At 40.9% G+C, this 22,231-nt stretch overlaps 2 protein-coding genes across 2 annotated transcripts in view; one reads left to right on the top strand and one right to left on the bottom strand.

Annotated features, from left to right (window-relative positions):
- Positions 1–10,702, top strand: part of LOC128076480 (amine oxidase [flavin-containing] B-like) — a 50,978-nt gene extending 40,276 nt beyond the window's left edge. Inside the window, exons 11-15 of the mRNA XM_052674204.1 lie at positions 3,098–3,155; positions 4,117–4,214; positions 5,394–5,505; positions 6,610–6,672; positions 7,084–10,702. Coding sequence (XP_052530164.1) covers positions 3,098–3,155; positions 4,117–4,214; positions 5,394–5,505; positions 6,610–6,672; positions 7,084–7,239 — 487 coding nt within the window. The 3' untranslated portion in view covers positions 7,240–10,702. The remainder of the gene's footprint in view (positions 1–3,097; positions 3,156–4,116; positions 4,215–5,393; positions 5,506–6,609; positions 6,673–7,083) is intronic.
- Positions 10,703–18,286: 7,584 nt separating this feature from the next.
- LOC128076573 (amine oxidase [flavin-containing] A-like) overlaps positions 18,287–22,231 on the bottom strand; it is a 218,016-nt gene continuing 214,071 nt past the window's right edge. Inside the window, exons 14-16 of the mRNA XM_052674368.1 lie at positions 21,994–22,105; positions 20,496–20,558; positions 18,287–19,652 (exon numbers count right to left, since the gene is read on the bottom strand). Of these exons, the coding sequence (XP_052530328.1) occupies positions 19,497–19,652; positions 20,496–20,558; positions 21,994–22,105 (331 nt within the window). The 3' untranslated portion in view covers positions 18,287–19,496. The remainder of the gene's footprint in view (positions 19,653–20,495; positions 20,559–21,993; positions 22,106–22,231) is intronic.

The raw sequence follows: 22,231 nt of genomic DNA, 5'->3' as shown, positions 1-22,231 counted from the left end.
GAATAAATTCTTTTTCTCTAAAGGGCTATTCTAGTGATGGGTAAGTCACAACTGAAGAAAGGAATTTGTTTCAGTAAAGAATGGTCATGAAACTTGTGTGTGTTTGTAGGTACACCCTGGTGCAGGGATCAAGCGTGCCTCTCTGACCTGTGTGGTCCTGGCCACAGCCAGTCCAGGCAGGAGCCTCTTGGACTGCAGCTCCTTCCTTGTACACCAGCACAAGTCTCCTTCCACTGGAAACTGGGGTCCAGTAGAAGGCATAGTGCAAATGGTTTCTGTTATTTAGATACAGGTTATGATGTTATGATGTTATTTAGATAGATTAAGATGTTTTGGTGCAGTCCTACGGAGAGTGGCTGAGGGCACTGGGTTTATTCAATCTGGAGAAGGATCAGGTGAGATCTTATCGCTGAATCACCTGAAAGAAGGTTGTAGCAAGGTAGGAATCAGCCTCTTCTCCCAAGTAACAGCAATAGGATGAGAGGTAATGGCCTTAAGTTGTCCCAGGGGAGGTTCAAGGTTGGATATTAGGAAAAAATTATTCTCTGGAAGACTGGTGAGGCAGTGGCACAGGCTGCCCAGGGAGGTGGTGAAGTCATTATCCCTGGAGGTGTTTGAGAAATGTGTGGATGTGGGTACTGAGAGACATGGTTTAGTGAGTAATATTGTGATAGGTGGATGGTTGGACTAGATGATCTTAGAGGTCTTCTCCAACCTTAATGTTTCTGTACACACAGATACTATGAGCAATAGCTGGGCTCCAGCTTTGTCACAGGATCAAGAGAGTCAGGTTTTCAGTACTGGATGTGAGGAGTGGGATATAGTGTCTGTGGCAGCTATCCTAAATCATGGCTGTAAACATCAGTGGTGGGAGGGCATGGGAAATGCTTTACAGTTTAAGCCAGATGTAAGGGGGTGAATCTCACCACTTCCTTCCAGCTAGGCCAGGTGCCAATGAGTAATGACAATGTTAGGTTTTACCTTGCCTTTCATTGCTGCACAACAAAGGTATCACATAGCCTTGGGATAAAAGACTAGGGCAAGGAGCTGTGTGTCTGCACATGCACTTCATCCTCACTGCAGGGAGGAATCCTTGTGTGTCACTTGATAGGATCCTACCTAAACAGCTCCACTGGTAACATTCCTCTTATTTAGTACTGGTGGCAATTTCACAGCTGAGTCCAAAGCCAAGAAATAAGGATTATATTTGCTGCATATTCCATATGTTCCATACAAGCATTAGCAATAAATTCATAAATAAGAATTTATTTAAACTATTCAGAAACAGAGGAGACAGATGGTACAGAGAGGCCAGTGCATCTGCAGGGATTGCTCTTATTAGGAAGAATTATCTCAGTAACAGATTACTGTTGGTACATTTGCAGCCCTTTGGAAACTACTTTTCTGTGCGCTGTCCTGTGGTGGTTTTTCTTTCTTTTGAATACCGTGTTACTGATAAATAATTCCTTCCAAGGTCAAAGTTTCTTTGTAGTCTGAAGATACCCTTGACCTGAAGCTTAATATTTTCTCTTACACAGCTATCTTTAACGAAATTTATGTGTGTTTGCAATGTGGCAAACAGCAGTGATCTTGCAGCATCCTGGAGCCCGTCAGATGTCCATACCTGAGCATCCTTACCACCCTCTGCTCTTCCATTTCTGGGCTCCTGAGAGGGTCCACACATCACATGTGGAAAAGGGACAGGGCACACATGGATCTTGAGGGGTGCTCCTCATCTTCATCATGGTGCTGGAAGAAACAGGAGCAGATGGGTCCCTGAGTGATGCTCACTGGATCCTTGCAGTGTCATTGACCTGCCCTAAAAGCGGGAGTCCAGTGGGCATTTGTGAGGGGTGGTGAGCAGATCCTAACAGAGGGCTTTTGCTGGTTCCTGCTGTTAAAATGGCTTTGTTTGGTTGAGACACTGCAGAGGTCCTAGTGGAATGTAAGGCATGGTGGTCACTTCACTCGGAGAGTGAGAGGCAGAGGAACTGGTTTCTTTCGTTAAGGCTGTTGCTGGATCCCTGTCTACAAGGAGATGTTCATATTTAGGTCCCACAGCTCTCTAAGTCCCCTATCCAGTCACTCTGTATTTCTGCTTCTGTCCAGGAGCTTCAGAAAGGAGTTGCTTCCCTTTCATCTACTGCCACTAGGCTCATTGCCTTCCAGCAGCAACAACACCCTGTGCCCACAACTCTACCCTAGCTTGCACAGAAGGACACCTTCTTCAAGGGCCTTCAGACCTTCCTCTTCTTTTTCGCATCCTCTTTTTGTAGTATTTCTTGAGTTCAGCTGCCCATGGGTATAGCTGGGCTGCATCCTAGGGCACTATCAGTGGGATTTTTTCATACTCTCATAGAGTTGGAAATGAGACCCGTGCAGATATGAAGCTGCTGCATTGCTGTGACTTATGGCCAACGTGGCTTTTTCTGGAGCATAGGGTTTACTTCTAGAAGTAAACACTTTTTCAGTGTTGTGTTTGTGTCCATTTGGTTTTCATAATGGCTTAACTATTATTTCATTTTCATCTTCTTTTTGGAAATTGGTGCAGTGCAGCTAAATGTAAGACCCAGAAGCTTATAAGAACAAACTTAATTGCACTTGGGGCTTGCTACAGAATGAACTATATACATGGATTTATGGACTCATAAACTAAAACAGGAGGAGATTTTATAGATACAGAAATAAAGAACTGTTTCTCTGAGAGCCTCAGGCTATCAATACCTGCATCTTTGTAAGAACAAATTTTATCTTGGACTACGTGCCAAGAAAAAAAAGTGCAATCCCTTCTTTTTTTTTCCTGACAGCCTAGAGGACCTTTGGGTAATATATGAACTTGGGCTGCTAGAGTTATCTTAAGGGAACAGCTTGCATAACTGCTGGTAAAATTGGCATTTATGCAGCACAGAAGTTTATGGAGTGAAAGATATTCCTGAAGTGATCTGCTCCAGTGTCTGAGCAATTAGAATAGATCCCAAAAGTGGAACCTCAAGTTTGAGCAAATCCTTACACTTACTATCTTGAAACTTGAACATTTTAGGGGCAGTGTATTTTCTCTTTTCTTACCCAGAAGCCTTTTGTTGTTTTTCTCTTGCAGGAAGACAAGGCTGTGTGAACTCTATGCAAAAGTTTTGGGATCAGAGGAAGCTTTACATGTAAGCACACAATCTAAATCTTGGTGTCTCTCATCAGTATTGCTGCAATTGGGAAGGGCAGAATGGGACTGGAATGCACCAGTGCGTTGGAGCACAGCACTATTTGGGAAGTGGCTCATGATACAGGAGGTTTTGCTGCTCTCTGTGGAGAAGTGGAGAGTATGTTACAGCAAGTCTTGTTTTGTGACAGAGAGGATATGAATACTTTCATGAAGCAGTAAAAAGACAAATATATTCTCATTCTCTGCATTGCTGAGGGTGGGATTCATTGTGTTTATTACCATAAATATCAACAGTTCTGAGATTCCATCTTAATCCATGTTGAGCGCAATGTTTCTTCTCTCTTACTAGATGCTAAGATCCACTACTACACATATTTTTCTTTTTGTCTTTGCTTTCCCTTCTCTTCTCTGTAATGGTAAATAACTGATAGGATTTTTGTCAACTCTGACTTAGGTTATGTGATCAAAGCCCTTTATCCTTCAAGGGCAATTTTACATAAGCTAAATGTTGTAGACACCAATCTCAAGATTACTTCATTTTAAACATAGCAATACTGTAGGTCAAACCATGCAAGTACCACACTTTGCATTTTTTAACAGTATGCTTTTGTACCCAGTGTACACATTACAAATATTACACCAGTTTATACCAGAGGTTAATTTTGCTTTTCATTGCTCAAAGCATAAATTTGTGCTCAGAGCATAAATTTACATGGACCAGATTTAGAGGATTATCTTCTGCAGTGCTCGGATTGTCTATCTTTTTAAACAGCTAGCAGTGTCTAAAATTAAGGTTTATTGTGTCTGATCCACACTGCATTAACAGACTTGTTAAATGCGTTCAGACATTGTCATGCAACAATCATAGGCTGTTTTCACTGCTGTCTTCTCCTTTCTCTTATTGGCTTCTCTGGGACTTGATTATCCTTTCCTTGAGTGAATTAATGTCTGTTTTACAGCCAGTGCATTATGAAGAGAAGAACTGGTGTGAAGAGCAGTATTCTGGAGGCTGCTACACAGCCTACTTCCCACCAGGTGTAATGACTCAGTACGGAAGGTACAGTGTGTCTATTTATAGTGGGCTTCGGAGTGGCAAGATAAGACCAAGTTAATAAATAATCTTAGGAAGGGTCATAAATCCTCTGTCACTCTGTTGGCTTTATACCTTTGAGATTGCTAGAGAATATTTTACACAGATCTTCTAACCTTCCACTTGTCTCAGTTGGGCTTTATGATGGATGACTACAGTATCATTAGGGTTTGTTGTGTGGGTTGTTCTTTTCTTTTTTTTTTTTTTTTGCTGTTATTTCTTTTTCCCCTTTTGGTTATTTGGTGAATGAAACTGAGTAGATTTTTGGAAGCAAACTAGGAAGTCTTCAGCTTCTGTTTACAAAACAGACATTAGGTATTTGTGATCAGTGTTACCATTTCCAGACGGTCTTTTGCTGGTGTTTTGTAAATACTTGTGGAGAGTTAATTCCTATCAGCAATGACATTCTGATCATTTCTTTGAATAGTTCCTTTTAGCAGGCAAAGCTTAATACCTTAATACCTAAATTGTATATGGTCCTCCTGGGCAAACATTTTTGCATGAAAATAAGATTTACCAAGAAGAAAAGGGTTTGCTGCTCAGAGCAGTGATTGGCTTTCAGATACATAGTTCTTAATTTACTTGAAATATAAGTTTTCACAATTAAAACAAACAAAAAACCTGAAGCCAACAAGACAGCTGTAATGAAGAACATATGTGGTCCTTAGTTTTTAAAGTAATTTTAATGACACTAATTATTGTAAATTATGGAAAAATGCAGCATAAAATCTTTTATTTCCTGGTTGTTATTTAGATATTATGGGGATATATTTCAGAATGCTGCACTGTGAAGTATGAAAAGCCAGTATCACCAATCCCTGGTATTTGAGACACTGGATAAAATTATGAGATATAAAAAGTCTCATCTCAAACTAATTGTCTTTTACATCTACACAAGCACTAGATTCACATCTAGAAATAGCGCTGCAAGAACTGCATTGTGAAAGATTAGAAAACATGAACACTGATTTGTTTACCCTAAGAAATGCCTTGCAATGCCAACTACCCATCCAACTCAACTCGCTCTAAGTTAGTATCTCTAAGTAACTGCTATTATTTAAAACACATTTATTCTAATGTTAATTCAAAGATTCCGTTGTCGTATCTGATGTGGCTGATGTGATTTATTGCTTGTTCTCCCTCAAGGATTCTTCGACAGCCCATTGGCAGGATCTACTTTGCTGGCACCGAGACAGCCACAGAATGGAGTGGATACATGGAGGGGGCCATACAGGCTGGAGAAAGAGCGGCCAGAGAGGTAGAGGCACAAGCCCAAAACTGGGGGTGCTGTCAAATACTCTATGGAAGATGAAATATATTCTGGTTGGAGGTAAAATGGGACCTGAGCATTAACATTTTTAGACATTCTGAAAAAGAGAATAGACTGCAAAAAGGATGAAGAAACATTAGACTTGGAATGCTTAGGAAAGGCTCTTTGAAAACCCCCATAGATTGTGCTTCATGACTTCTTTAATGTAAGAATTGCAGCACAACCTCCACAGATGGTAGCAGAGAATTTGGCAAGTGAGCTCGATCAGTAAAAATGTGATGTTTTTCATTCCCTCATTTACTTGTGGATGGAAAGTAAGTTTAAAATCCAGTACAGGGATGTTTCCCACTCTATTTTATTGAAAAGTTGATAGCGTTCCTGAATCTTGTCTAGAATAAAAGCCTATTGTAAAACACAGCAAATCTTGTTAAATCTACAAGTGACGGGAACAGGAAGAACATTAATATCAACACCTCCGTTTCATTTTAATGTAGCAGTTCATCTTGCTGTCTTTTATTACTCTCAATTCAGACAATCTTTGCTTTCCTATTTGTATCTGGTGTCTTTGATACTATGAATGGTTACTTCTTCATAGTGAAGGTTTCCTGTTTAATCTTACTTTTTTTTCTGGCTGAAAGCAGTGGTGTTTCATTATAGGATAGTGTTCCTCTCCCTGCATCATGGTAAAACTTAATAAACAAACCACTCAAGACAATATTGGCTGCTCTTGTTGTATCTGTGTATGCATATCTTACTTTCCTGTGAGTGTTTACTTAACTCTTCGTCATATTCATATCACCTTAGTCACATAAGACTAATCAAGTTCTGGTATCTGACATGGAGCAGCTAAACACTGAGAGCTTCTTCTGTTATGTTTTCTGTTTTCTACTAAGAAGGGTGTCTTATTAAATATTTGACCTCCCCAGAAATGTGTTGTAAAAAGATCACATTTTCTTGAAAATTTAAGTACACAGAGATTTTTGTGCTGAGTTGTTGTCTTAATCATGCTATTTTAAAACGAACACTGAAAGCCAGCCTTTTTCCCCTTCAAAGAACAAGTGGTGCTTACTAGGAAATTCTATTTACTTTCAGGTACTGTTTGCTATGAGGAAAATCCCAGATACTGAAATTTGGAAGCCAGAACCTGAATCAATTGTAAGTTTTTATGTGGATTAAATGGGCTATGATTTTATCTTTGGTATTGTGGATGAGAAAAAAAATAGTGGCTTTTTTTAAGCTTTGTAAACCAAAGCCACAATAATCTTTTTTTACTTAACAAAACTGCTCTTCTCTAACAGGAAAGTAAGAGAAACTAAGAGAAGTCATCCATCTGGCAACTCTGAAACATCAGATCAGAAAGAATTGCGCTTCTTAACCAGTCAATTAATCTTTGTAATGCGCCTCTTCCTATTCCTTTTAACTGAGTACAAAACTTGCATACTGTGTACTTCTTAATAACATGAATGGCTTCAGCCCAGTTCTATTTCTGCTCAAGAATCTTTTTATATGTATCCTGCCTCTAACCATGGAGACGTTATGTTGGTAATGGATGTGTTCTCTCTACAGGATGTTCCAGCTTTGCCCATCACAACCACCTTTTGGGAGAGAAACTTGCCATCTGTACCAGGACTGCTAAAGCTGATTGGGTTTTCCACTTTCTTCTCCTCCGTGGCTGCTGCAGGGTTATTTGCCTACAGAAGGGGACTTCTGGTTCGAAACTGAAAAATGTGCCAGTGCAAAGCCTCACACTCACACTTCTTTTTCTCTGAGGTTTTTTTGGCATGTACTTCCCTGCCTTCAAAGACAGGCCAGGACTAGGGAAGAGGAGAAAACAGTAGAGAGAAGACTCTAGAGGGGAGGGTAAATGAAGGGGATCCATATTCAAAAAGAGCCCCTTGAATCTAGGCCTCCTTCTAGCAGTATTTTTTTTGTTTTTTAATTTCTAGGAAACCTTGCAAAGAATTATCACCTTGAGATTTTCATCCAGATCTCAGAACACAGGTGACAGAATGCCTTGATAATACCTGTTTTGAGAAGATTTCCAGTGATTTTTACACATATATCATAACCAGACCCCGAATTATGAGTCGTCTTGGCACTTCCATCTTTAGTTGAAAAAAACAAAAAAACAAAAAACCATTTCTGCCCTCCTTTGTGGTAGACTGAGAAAATAAATCCATAGCTCAAAGAATAATTGATCAGTTAATGTAAATTTTTTGTGAGAATCCCTTTAGTGATTTTTTTTCTCTCTCTCAAATGTCCAGAGCCCAGGTAGTACTTAAACAAGAAGTCAGGCTACCTTTTCAAATGGTGGTCTAAATGCGTTCATTCCAGCTATGCAAGTGTGGCTTCGGGTTGTTAGTATTTCCAATGGTGTCATTGTCCTATAGTAAGTTGAAGGAGAATGTTTCTACTGCCTCTTGTAGTAAAGATGAATTTCAGGCTTCCTATCTGTGTCTGAGTTCATCCCTGTCCAGGATCAGACCTTGTTAGCCTGGAAAACCAACAGACTCCAGACAACACCCGATGTAGTGAGCAGCATGGCTGGTCAGGCTGTTGGGCCTGAGTGTGAACCAGTGGCCTTAGGTTAAATGTGATAATACAGACAAAGCATTTTGAACCTTTGTCACCATCTGACTTCTTTCTGACTCCAAGCCTCCCCTACCTTTTCAGCTCCCTAAAGGGAACTGCAAGATAGCAAGAGAACTACGTAACTTCTGCTTATCCCTGAAAGCTGTGGTGCTGTCCATACAACACTTTTACCACTTTTCTTATCTCCTTCTTTTCTTTCAACTGCTTAAATTTATACTTCGAACACGTTGAAGGTAGCTCTTGCCTTGTAGGGCACAGTGGGTTCAGAAATGTAGTTTTAGCATAACAAATAATACCCTTATCTGTCCCTCAGCATTGCTTCATGCTAAACACAGCTCAGCTGATTCAGAGTTCCAGTCTCTGCTAACAACCATGTTGACGTGATTAGCACTTCCATTTCTGCTTGCTGTGCAGTGTTGTACTGACTGCGCGCTGCTGGTGACTAATCAGGGATCTCAATGATGAAAAGATCAAAGGGAACCATGGGTAAGACAGTCACATAATAGTGCTTCTGCCCTTCCTAGCTTGATACCTTTCAAACTATGCGAAACAAAAAGAAAGGGGGCAAGAAGGGCAAGAAACAAGTGGAAAAAAAAAGCCAGAAGAGAAACAAACCCATCAACCCCAGCAATACCTTAGATGCCAACCTGCCATCTCAGTATTTCTACTATTTCTACTGTTTAACATTTGTGCATGACAAAAGAGGAAGTCAGAGGTATAATTAAGAAAAGGATTTGGCATGGTACATGAGAAAAATTGGATGGAATTCTTCTGAGTCCATGCTGCACTTCTGCATTCAATCAATGGTAATTTATTTGCCAAAAAAAAAACAATAAATAAATCCAATTGCATTTCAGTAAAAAGCTGTGAAGAGAAGTATAAAGTATAATAATAGCAAAGGGGAAGGAAGAGAGAGTAGAGGAAATTTACCATCAGTCTCACACAGACTTTCTGGGCCAGCATCTGATGTCCTTGCTTGTGCTGAGTAGTACTTTGCTCTCCAAATAGTCCCATGGAAATCCACCGAACTACCTATAAAGCTGTAGTAGTTGTGAGCAGTGCATCGGTTTCTGGCCCTTAGGTTTCATTCTTTTTATCTTGATGTGCCAGTTAAAAATCTTCTTGTAGCAGCAACTTGGATTTTATCACAAATGAATATCCTCATAACAGCCTTTTAAAATACACGGGGGAACTTTTCAGACATAAAGATCTGGAAGTCAGAAGAACAGTGCAGCACTGTATGTACGGCCTTCCTCATTGTATCACACCGAGCACTAATTGGCGAGGACATTTGCCTACCACAGTGTTTCTGCATGGGCTTTCTTTCTCTGTGAATTATTTACGAAGTGAATTAGAAACCCAGAGAATGGGAGCTGTGTGAGTTCAGAGCTTTTGCAACTCAGATGATTATCGGGCTGAAAATAAGTGTGGAAACCTAAATCTGGGGAGATGTTCTTGAAGTCTTGGCCAATATTTCTAAGTGTTGTATAGTGAACAAATGCTTAACATATAAAGAACAGTTACCTTTGCAGATCATTTCACTGCCAGCACTGGAGTTCAAGTCCTATTTCTGCCCTAGAAATAGTCTGCGTGGCTGGAAAGGGGAGCAAATCTATGAGATGAATGAGGACAAATTGTTTTTATTTATGTGCAAAATGTGCATTTTTCTTTTTTTCTCCTGAATCTGTTACTTTTTTTTTTCTAGTCTAACAAGAAATTGCTCTGTATCTGCCATAGGAGCAGAAAAGTCAAAGAAAAAACATATTTAGGTGTAGTTTGAACTGAATTATACAACAACAAAAGCTTTTCATGAGGTTGATCATTAAAAAAAAAAATTATGTATTGGTGTAAAACTTTCTCATTCTTAGTTTTAAAATGAAACACAAATGCAAAAAACAAAACACCATCAAAAGAAACCACAAAGCATTTCAGATGGATTGACATGAAATTGAAAGTTTGGATCCCGTGAGGTTTCTAGCCATTACTTACAGAGCTGGCAGGTCTGTTTTGCTGCATGTGTATTAGCACAGCAAAGTCTTTGATTTCTTCCTCCCAGACTACCAAAGTATTAGGACTGGTCTCTTTGTCTCCGTAGCCACATCTTCCTATTGTGCTGTGGAACTTGTTGCCACTGTATGATAAGAAGTGTTTGCTGTTGTTTCCTCAACATCTTTCACGTAAAATGAATGTGGCACCTTGTGTATGTCAGTGTGACGAGAAAACTCACTGATGACAAATACAGGTAGAGAATGAAGCTGCTTTCGCACGGCTAGAGGGAACCATTAGCACTAGCTTACCCTTGAAAGTTCTTTCATGCCAGCCCTCAAAGAGAGGGATTGTGTCTCATTTAATAGGCAGCTGGTAGTGCTATGCTATAGTCTTAACTTGTTAACACATTTGATGAGAAATCGGTTAATCATGAAGGTTCCGGAGTTTACCAGCTTAGTAAGATGCACTATGGGCACAACTATGGAAATAACTGTATTTGTCTCTTATAAACTAATTTGTGTAATTGTATATATTTTAAGGATCTTTAGAGTTTGCTACAAAAAAAAAGAAAAAAAAAAAAAAAAGAAAAAAAAAAAAAGAAAAAGGTTTACTTGCTTTACTTGCTTGTCAACTGTTGTAATAGTAACTGCTTACTGCACAGGACATCAAGATGTGGCATAAAAATCCGTGTTAACCAGAGTACTGGGAAGTTAATTGTACAGGCTGTTCAATACTAGCTAGGAAGTGAGCAGTCTGAGGTAGCCCCTTGTCTTTCCTTTAACTAGTACATTTTTCTTCTCAAGACAATTCTTGATTGCAATTAGCGTATCTGCTGTCAGTAAGACGAATACATTAATCACATTTAAGTATATGTCTAAGCACTGTCCATGACTGGAACCCAAGACCTGGTGGAGAAGCCAGGGGTTTCTATTAAAATAGTCTCCCTCTTTCCTCAATGGAACTATTTCTCCTTAAAGTAGATTTTACAAATGTCCAGAATTTATGATTTTATTTTATTTTATTTTATTTTATTGAGACATGAAAGCAAAATGTTTTTGAGGAAGAAGGAATTGTGTGTGCTACAGAAGTACTTGGATGCAAAAGGGACCAAGAATTAAATGACAACAAAACTGCCACTGCTCTCAGGCACGAAGCAAATCCACTTAAATTGCAGATTACAAATGCTCATGAATAAACCTGACCTGTGTTTAAATATATTCACATTCTCTCTCACTTCTCCACCTTAAGATCACCTTGATCTAACCATCCATTCTTAAATAGAGATAAAAATGAGATGGCCAAAGCAGACTTGCTTTCAGAGCATCTCTACAGTGAAATTGTTTAGGTTCTGTCATAAACTGCTGCTTCTAGTGTATCTCTTGTGACCATGTGCGGGTCGATGTGAAGTGATGCTTGCCTCTGTGTTTTGGAAAAAAAAAAAAGGAAAAAAAAGTGACTTTGCTTTGCAGGAATATGTATGCTGTGTGCGTGATGAGTCTGTGCCTTTTATAACTGTAGCATTTTCTCAAGTGCCTCTGTGGTGACTGTCTCCGTTGGTTTCCTTCTTAAGTTCCCTTTTCAGTAGGCTCTGCAGATATTTTTATCTGACAGCTGTGAACCTTTTTTTTAACCTTAATTAGAATCAATAAATATCGTCATGTCACATAAATGTTTAAGGCTTTTCTTTTGCAGACCCAGAACCTCCCTGTAGATTTGGCTGTGATGGAGGGTATTACTTACTAACATAACATTTCATGTGAGATATCTTTAATTTTTCTCTGTAAAGAAAGAGAATGACATTTGTCTGTAATTCTTCAGGTAGCCAGCTATCTCACAGTTCAGAAGTATTTTGTATTGCTAGAGGTGGATTTAGGGTGTCTCCATCTGAACGTAGGAAGAAACAGTCCTTATGCGAAATACTGCATGGCGCAAATGCAACTAACTAACTAAATAAATGGAAGAAAAGAGAGGCTGAAACAATGGTGTAATTTTATCCAGCAGCTCTGTATCAGTGCTACAGAGAGGTAGTCTGTGAGTACTGGAGAAAGCTTAACCATCTATGTGAGAATCGTATTGAAAGCATGCAGTGCTCCTTCTGTAGGCTGAACCACCAGAATTACAAGCAAGTTATGTAGGAACATAAATACCGTGAAAGCAAATATACTCCACTAATCCACTGTATGCACTATAAAGCATATAAATATCCCTGAAGAAATGTATCAGAACCAGCAATGCATCACAGCTTGATGGGGTGAAGCTTCAGTCTGCGCCAGACCGCAGGAGGCCTGTGGAGGTCTCATATCTTCTGCAAAGAGTTTAATAGCAGCCAAGTTAGGTATTTTCAATGAACAGGTGATAACTACCCACCTAGAGAGTAATTTGGACACTGAAACTGTTGTCTGGTGCCACTCAGACACCTGAGGGCAACTTGTCTCACCTCCAGATGCTGAGTCAGAAGGCCAGAGGTCTTCCTGAGACTGTCACCAACCAACCTCATGCAGATGGCACAGATGTGCTGTGCATATAAAATAAGGCAGCTTCTACCTCCCACTAAATGCTGATGACAATTAGGCACCAAACTGCTTTGTTGGGATATTTAGCCTTGGAGAAATGCAAGCAGGCGTACTGTGGGTCCTGTAAATCTTCCATGATGCGAGTTAATGTACTGTGTGCTAAGAGGTAGCTACACGTATAGGATATTAGCACATGGCTGTCCTTCACACAGAAAGGTTATGCAATGATTTTGTTGGTCATTGCGAAGGAAAACAAAGGCGTGGTATTCTAGTAAGTTTGGGTACTTGTGCTTGCTGGAAAAGCAGTCAGTGAGCAGCTGAGTGCTAAGTTAAGCTGTACAAAAATACAACTGTGTAAGAGGGCTTGCGAGCTGATGTTCATTTGCATGATTTATATGGACAGCAGCAGTAATATATTCTGAAGCTGGGCTAGGAAAATCTCAAAAAAGAATTTTAAATAACTGTGATAAATTGCAAAATACACATTAAAGGTCTTGTCCGTTGGATTCTTACCCAGTGCTCATCACTGCTTTTCCATTCTTCCTTGCATTGCCAAAAGGGGCAAGCAAAATTGTTTTCAGCTCTTACATCCGTTGTAGATCAAAGTTAGCCTTGCTGTGCTTTCACTGAACGTGACGGAGACCTCTACTACTTTAGAAGTGATGGGCTATTAAACTTTCACTCAGGTTTTGATTTTGGTAAGCAACAGTTTTCTGTTAGGAATTTTTATAATCACCCAGTAGTGGAAAGGCTCTAGTGAAATAATTGCCACCTATCCAGCTCCATTTCATCTGTCATCAGCAAGTTCTGTAGACTCCAGACCCCAGCTTTGCAGGGGAAAAAGTCTCATCCATCTTCAAGTGATCTGTTTACCTGACCTATGGCAGAGTGGGACAGTCATACAGCCCAGTCTTATCTGCATATGGATGCAATTGGTCATTGAAAGCCAATTGTATCTTTGTGGGGTCTAATTGATTCCATTTCTGTAGAACAGCAAGACTTGATGAAGCATTCAAGCTGGGGAATGTAAGGATGGAGCACAGCCCTGACAAAAAGTACTCGAGGGGTAAACTGGTGGATGGCAGGTGGGACACAAGCCAGCAATGTGCCCTTGCAGCACAGAAAGCCAACCATATGCTGGGCTGCATCCAAAGAAGTGTGGCCAGCAGGGTGAGGGATGTGATCCTGCCTATCTGCCTTGGACTGGCGATACCTCACCTGGAGTACTGCGTCCAGATGGGGAGTCCTCAGTACAAGAGAAACATGGACTTGTTGAAGCACATCCTGAGGAGAGTCATAAAAATGATCCAATGGATGGAACACCTCTGAGAGACCTGGGGCTGTTCATCCTGATGAAGAAAAGGCTTCAGGGAGACCTGAGAGCAGCCTTTCAGAATCTAAAGGGGGCTGTAAGTAAGAAGGGGACAGACTCTCTAGCAGGGTCTGTTGTGATAGGACATGGGAAAATAGTTTTAAAGTAGAACAAGGGAGATTTAGACTGGATAGAAGGAAGGTTTTTTACAGTGAGGGTGGTGAAGCACTGGCACAGGTTGCTCAGGGAGGTGATGAATGCCCCATCCCTGGAGACATTAAAAGTCAAACTGAACCAGGCACTGAGCAACTTGATGTAGCCGTAGGTATCCTTGTTCATTCTAGCGGAGTTGGACCAGATGGCTTTTAAAGGTTCCTTCCAACTCAAATGATTCCATGATTCTATAAAGCAGTATCCAGCAGAATCACTGACCTTTGGTTGGGTTTGTAGACAGCTCAGTCTGCTCTTGCACTACCATCTCGTGGCAATCAACCCCACATTTGTGTATTCTCTAATGCTTAGGTGGGAAGGAAGGGAGGAAAGGGCATTAGTAATGCATTGAGGCATCCTTGTCAGCTCTCAGGCTGCTTACTAACAATCTGCATATGCTCCAGGTTGTAACAAAACACTTTGCACAGCAGTGTTGCATTTAACAGAAATTACATTATAATTTCAGATGTGGAAACTACTATTCCAGAGCTGAGTTCCATCGCGCTGTGCAGTCATTATCTGAAACAATCGAAATGTGTGCTTGTACCTAATCAAAATTAAGGAGAAATGTTACTTCAGCATGTTCGGCCCCAAATGGAATGAGAATATTAAACTAAATTAAAAAGTCTGTTATTTTCCAATTGTTTCTTTATGAGCTGGAGCTTGGCCAGAGTGCTTTCTTGGAGATAGTGTATTTGAATTAATGCTTCTATAGAATAATAGAATCATTAAGGTTGGAAAAGACCTCTAAGATCACCAAGATCCACCACCAATCCATCACACCATGCCCACTGCCCACGTCCCTCAGTGCCACATCCACACGGCTCTTGAACACCTCCAGGGATGGTGACTCCACCACCTCAATGGGCAGCCTGTGCCACTGCCTTCCTGCTCTTTCAGAGAAGAAATGGTTTCTAACATACCTCCTGGACTCTCCCTGTTGCAATTTGAGACCATTAGCTCTCATCTTATCACTGTTACTTGGAAGAAGAGGCTAGCCCCCCATCTCACTACAGCCTCCATACTGTCATTGTAGAGAGGTTTATCAATCTTGATAAAGCAAAATGCCTCACAGAAATCCTTTTTCAGAGGAGGGAGGTGTTCAGGAATATTGAGGTCTATGCTCACATTTTTATTCCGTGCTCGTCATGCTGCCAAGCATCAGCCAAGACTTAAGCTGTCCCTTTTGGGGAAGTTTTGAAGCTGGAAACTTGTATCAGTGTTTTGATTCTGGAATTATACATTTTGGTTACCCATAAGGACTGTTACGAACCAGTACAGAAAAATCCAGAGACCTTTGCAAGTCCAAGTGTTCAGCTTTTGTCTGAGATGATAAAATCATGCAGCCAGAAGATGGCAGCCTTTACTTCAGTGCCACTCCCCATCACGCTGTGCTGTTGTACAGAGGGCAGCCATAGGCTTCGGCACTGCTGTCTGAAGCTGCTATGTATGAGGAATTGTTTCCCACATATTCTAACCTCAGTCAGACTGGATTTACCTCATATTTAGATGAAAATGATGGTGCTCAGGCTATAACTGAGTTTTCAAGCGAGTGGTGTGGCCATAGAAGTTAAAATCCTAGCAAAAATAATAATTACATCCTTTCCTTCATTTTCTGTCCCAGACGGAGAAGTAGCTATCTTTTTTCACTGTGAATAGCAGTGGAGCTTTTTTCTTTAACAAGAAATGTGCTCATTCTTAGGAAACTTTTTTTCCAAAGAAAATAACCAGGAGGGGGCTGATTTTTTACATGGTCTAATAGTAATAGGACGTGAGAATGGTTTTCAACTAAAAAAGGGGAGATTTAGGTCAGATGTTAGGAGGAAATTCTTCACCCAGAGGGTGGTTGGGCCCTGGCATAGGCTGCCGGAGAAGCTTATGGCTTAGAGGGGTTGGAACTGGACGGTGTTTAAGCTCCCTTCCCACTTAAGCCATTCTATAATTCTATGATTCCCTGCTACTCTTATGTATCCCAGGTTATTCTCTCTCTGCTACATAAGATAGGGAAAAAAAAATTTAAAGAGAGGCACACAGAGAACAGAAACTCAGATGCCAAGCGCTACAAATAAAGAGCAAAACAGCAAATAAAACTGGAAATGAAATGTTGATTGCCAAGTATGGGAGCTCAGCAGGCAAAGAAAAAGTTGTGGTTCACTATCAATGCACACATTTAATTTCCCTTTCTGGGTTTTCACCAAGGTGAAATTTGCTTTCTGTGCACTTGTAGGAAGCAACTAAGCAGGGAACATTTAGAGAGCAAAAACAGTTGTTTTAAACATCTCTGTGGAAAAGCCTAGAAGTAAAATAGGATAGCCAACAACAATTTATTTTTATTTTTTTTTTTTTTTTCCATAGCAATGGACTCACTGGATTTGTCCATTTTTCTATTTGTTGGTGCTGCTGATAAGAAATGGAAGCTGTACTCTGTATAAAGAACATAAAACCAGGATCCAGCTTGCCCATGGCATTATTTCTTGCCAGAGAAAAGCACATGCTGTTAGGCAGCATACCTGATCAATAGCATGTGGGCACCAGCAGGGGAGAAACCTACACGTTGTGAAAAGTTAACTAGTACATCCCTGTGTGTGGTATTGTTGTTCAAGTATGTGATGCTAATTTGTGCCTATGGTTGGAGGTATGCTTGGTTCTGGAAAAAAGGAGATAGAACAGCATGAAACTGGAGGTTGAATCAAACATGGACTGGAAAGTATTGCTGATGAATGATCATTAATGGACCAGACTGAAGGTTGCAACCATTTATTTGCTCAGTGTGGTCTCTAAGACTGGATGTTCTGCCATTAGCATCCTGGAACCTGGTCAGACATCCTTCTTGCCCAGTACAGGGAGCACAGATAGAAGGATGCTGCCTACACCTGCTCTTAAAAATTTGCAAATGCAGTTCTGTTCCCATCGAGATGTGGATGGACTTATTGTGGGCCTTGGCCACCTCATTGGTGCCCACCTCTCCCACTTCACCCCTCACTTTGAGAAAACAGAGCATCCCCTATTTCTGCTAGGGGATGCAGGGCTCTCTGACTACAGTCCATGAAGCTGGACCCCAACCTCCAACGCAGCAAAACAAAGGCTCTTCCACCCTGTGGCCTGGTGAGAACTCTGCACTGTTTCTAGTGGAAAGAGGTGTTCCCACTGTTTTCAGCCTTTTTCATGATGGCAGCGGCTTGTTTCTTTGAGAGCTGTCAGTGGTAATAAACTCTGTTCCATACTCTTTCAAAACTGGTTTAAGAAAGATGCCTGGATGTTTAATATTTAAGCCAGACATTTAATGTTTAAACTGGGCAATTGTTCTGATAGTCAAAAGAGGCATAGAAGCAGAATGGAAACTGGTCGGTGATTTCTGACAGCCACAAACACCGCCCTCTCCTGTAGAAGCACAGTGCCTGGGAGCCGCACAAGTTTCAGAAATGCCGCTTTTAATCACCCTCCTTTGTTTGCTGATTGTTGCTCCCACTTGCAGTGAGATGTGTCCCTTCCCCAAGCGGTGAGCAACACGGCCCCGTCTTCTACTTGTTCAGGTGGTTTGTCCTTGCTCTTCAAAATACAAGCAAATTGCAATGGAAACATGCATGAGCGAGGTGAAGAGTGAAGTTAAATGGTGTTGGCTCACAGGTATATGACAGATTACTCTGGGTCTCCTTTGTACATGTGCAAAGAGGATGTTTACGGCTGCAAAATTAGAAGTTTTGAATCAGCAACAAAGCGACTGGCTCTAACTACCATAAATACAAATGTGGGTGAGTATTTTGGAATGGGTGTAGTGCTCAACACTGTCACCAAGAACATCTGCTCCAATCGGAAAGGGGCATGATGACAAGGGGCCACCTAAGCAACCCCTTCCCTCTGCGAAGAGCTTCTGTTCAGCCCACCAGCCGCCTGGGCTGAGATTGGTCCACATAAATTATGGGGTCTGCAAAGCTTTTGCCCTAACTCTTATCCTTCCCTCATCCCCCCCCCCCAAAAAAAAAAAAAAAAGTAAGAGGACATTTGAATATGATGGACAAGGTGGCAAGGAGTGAAGTTATCTTGCTTGGTAGGTGTTCCCGTATGTGGCTACTGCACATGATACAACCTGTGATTTAATAAAGACACAGAGAAACACCACCTTCCACAAACTCATCAAAAATGACACGAGAAAAAGAATATGAAGAAAAGTTTATAGAAGAGATCCTCTTATCAAGGTTTCAGGATTATTGAAAGGCACGTTTCACTGATGTTGAATGACAATGGAGTTCATGGACACATACAGTGCTCACATTTCACGGCAAAAAGATCGCATAATGATGGTATGTTGTGAAACCTATATTCCAGACTTCAGTTAACACTAAAGTGATTATTTTAAGAGTGTCATGTACATAATAAGAGCGGAACAGGCAGATGCATTCAATTACTGTAATTTACAAGGCAGTAATTCAAGCCCCAAATATATTTCTCCTTATTGTAGGAAGACAGTACAGATTACAAGCAATACGAGGGAGAGCAAATTGATAGGGAGCCAGGAAACTGCTGATGTTCTGAACATAACAGCGAGCATGTGCGGCAAGTCAGAGGGACTTCAGCTTTGCTATTTCACTTCACTCCACATTAACAGCCAGTGGCCAGGATGGATCAATTGCACTCGGGCCAGGAAGCAGCCGAAAGCTGCTCCATGGAAGAATTGCAAAGCGTGAGGCTCACTGCCCTACATGGCTTTTGCAGCCACACAGTGTTGCAACTTGCTCAGCTGTGGGCAGAACAATGTCCATGTGTGCTTCTACTCTTGCTCTTTAATGATCCACTTCATGCTAATTATCTTCTTTCATACAGCTGATAGTAAAGTTTCACATTGTGATGATTAATAATTAATCAAATGCCTTTGGAAGTTAATTTAACAATTCTGTGCCTGATTGGCATGCTAATCTCTGCTGCGCAGCAGGGATGCTACAGAAGAAACCTCCAATATTCTGAACTACTGAGGTGAATACGCAAGGGTACTTACTAACACATGTGACCAAAAATAAAGCAGCAAGTGGAAATGAATGCATATTCCAAGAGCTCTTCACTTTTTGGGAAAGATTTTCCTTTGCCTTCCCTATATTAAGAATTCAACACTGATATAAAGATGTCCGATCAAAACAAATGGACAAGAGGCAATTTTCAAAAATACCCCCACAGTTGATTTAGTTTTGTTTTGCTGGTAGCCACTGCAGTAGATTTAATGCATTAATTACAGTTCTAAAAAGAAAATCACAAGGAGAACACCTCTGGCCTTTTCCAGTTGTCCATGTCACTTCTCTTCAAAAATAACCCTCACCTAATAAAAGGGAAGAAGAGCAAGTATGCACATTTGGCTGGACATTTAGTTTGCACTAGTTTCGAATTAACAATCCCTTTTTCGATGCAAACAGCACTGCAGCAGCCACAGAGGTGAAGAGCACAGTAGACCCAAGTAGACAGAGCAGTCCTGGCGCAGATGGCAGGTTCCTCTCCCAGAAGGTGGTGATGAATGGTCGGGATGGGACATCCTGGAGGAGAGAGAAATTTGTATGATCACAAGCTCTCACTCACTATGCAAGCAGACACAGAAAATCATAGAATCATAGAATCATTAAGATTGGAAAAAACACTCTGATCATCCATCCGTCCAACCATCAACTCATCACTACCATCCCACTAAATCTTGTCACTCTGTGCCATATCTACCCTTTTCTTGAAAACCTCCAGGGATAATGACTACACCAGAAAAAAAATATGGAAAGCTTTGCAAATTTGCATTCCATCTTTGCACAGGGATGCCTCCCCCCCCCAGGCAAGAGATATCACAAGTTTTTCCTGAGGACCAAATAAGGTGAGGGTGGGTCAGGGTTCTGAAAAAAATGTGTTGAACCACATGGCCACAGGACAGCAAAGGCAGAGCTATTTATGGGTCATGGTTGCCCATCTCTTACAAGGGATATTACATGATATTCCTTGGACAAGTTGAATAAATGGATACCATCAGCATGTGAAGTAAGGGGAGAAGGGAAGATTTACGTTGGATGTCAGGGGGAAATTCTTTACTATGAGAGTGGTGAGGTGCTGGAACAGGCTGCCCAGAGAGGTGGTGGATGCCCCATCCCTGGAGGTATTCAAGGCCAGGTTAGATGGGGCCCTGGGCAGCCTGGTCTAGTATTAAATGGGGAGGTTGGTGGCCCTGCCTGTGGTGGAGGGGTTGGAGATTCATGATCCTTGAGGTCCCTTCCAACCTGAGCCATTCTGTGAATCTGTGATTCTGTGAATTAAAACCTAGCAGAGAAGCCACCAACAGAGAGCCTGCAGATCAATCAAGGGGCTGAACTCTCTGGTTACAACAAGAAAGTCAGGCTTACCTTTGACTCTGGCTCTGGCATCCAAATTTCATTCTTGGGGATCTTCCCCATATGATATAATATCTAGAAAAGATAAACATTGGTACCACATGAGAAAAATGAAAAAAGCACACCAACTACTTTCTGTTTCAGGAAAACAGAGCAAGATGACACTGATAAAAAGCAAAATTGTGACCATAAAACTGAATAGTGATTTCTCTGTTCATACCAGTAATGAGAGAAAGAGGCAGTTTTGATAGTTTGTGTAAAAACAGGATAGCTAGTCATCAAATAATTATGTGCCTACCAATGTTTTAAGGATAAAAGGAAAGTTCCATAGAGTCTCTTGTACCATCTGTGAGAAGTAGGGCAATCCAAAAGACCTATAGTTCTCCCAGATGTTGTGTTTTGGCTTTGTTCTTCTTTTTCTGACTACGAGTGCTCTCTTACACGGCAGCTTGAGAAATAGCACAGTGCCACGAACTCAGGACAGAAAGGCTGCTGGGAATGATGCATCTTGAATCACAAATGAGGAAAATAAGAGATTCAATCTGGGGCTTTCAAAGTGCGCCATTATGAAATTACCTCCTGGCTACACCCAGGTAGTATGAAGTTCATCACGGATTTTTTTTTTTTTTTACAACAAATTGATTTTAACAATCATGGAGGCTCTTGGGGGCGAGTGAATGTCTCCAGAAGAGAGAGCTAACTGTTGTTATAACAGCTACTCAGCCATGTAGAAGAGAAATGAGAAATGAGGAGACTCAAGCACATAATGAAGATTATAAGGTGAATATGACTCTGTGAAAGGGAAACAAGTGGTTGATTTTCCATTATTTAACAGAACTGTGTCTCTACCATATAGCAGCTGTAACTGTAATACATATCGTTTAATGTGCATTTTTCCCCTCTTTCCAGACAGTTGTAGAGATTTTACCGACTGGGAACCCAGCCCAATGTGTGTCATTCTGAAGAGATTTAAACATTATCAGAGGCACCCATTATGGATTCATAAAGCCAAGCTCACTGTTCTCTCTGGTGAAAGGAGAAGAAGAAAGGATGAATCAAAAATCAGAAAAATGCTCATGTTTCCAGATTATTTCATAGGAAAAAACTGCAAGCATTTCTGAGACTGAAACTGATTGCAAAGCCTGCCACAATTAATTAGATAGCAAGCATGGCGGTATATCTAAGGGCCGTAACAGGTTGGAGGGTTTGTTTTTGTAGGCATGGGGTATAGAGCATGAATTTCAGTTTAAATCTCTGGTGTGGCAACATGCTGTGTAATGTTCATATTGTTGCACTTTATTCAATAATTAAGTTCAAAAAGTGTTGTTTTGGCTTTTTTATTTTTATTCTTAAAGCCTTTGTTTCACTTTCTTTTCTAGGATTATCTGATTCTTCCCCACTGACCTCAGCACAACCACAGTGTATGAGGCACCAAGTCAGACCCCTCCAAGCCATACTTAATCTTTTTTAGCCTTTAAAAGAGATGACCAAAGCAAACCAGTGGCTGTACCTCTCTGGCTGCTCTTTCTCCTGCCTGTACAGCCCCCTCCATGTACCCACTCCACTGGGTAGCCGTCTCTGTGCCAGCAAAGTAGATTCTGTCAACGGGCTGGCGAATGATCCTTCAAAACAAATGGAGAATGTCAGATGACAAGTCATAAGAAGGCGATGATCCTTCTAAAAGCAATTTGTTGGCTTTGATGAAGCATTCGACTTTGTTTCTCCATCATTCCTGCAGAGCAGGGCTG

Source organism: Tympanuchus pallidicinctus, unplaced genomic scaffold (assembly GCF_026119805.1).
Source record: "Tympanuchus pallidicinctus isolate F22 unplaced genomic scaffold, pur_lepc_1.0 scaffold14, whole genome shotgun sequence".
Classification (NCBI taxonomy): Eukaryota; Metazoa; Chordata; class Aves; order Galliformes; family Phasianidae; genus Tympanuchus; species Tympanuchus pallidicinctus.
Note: the sequence above shows the minus strand (reverse complement) of the source record. Positions and strands in the feature narration are given on the sequence as shown.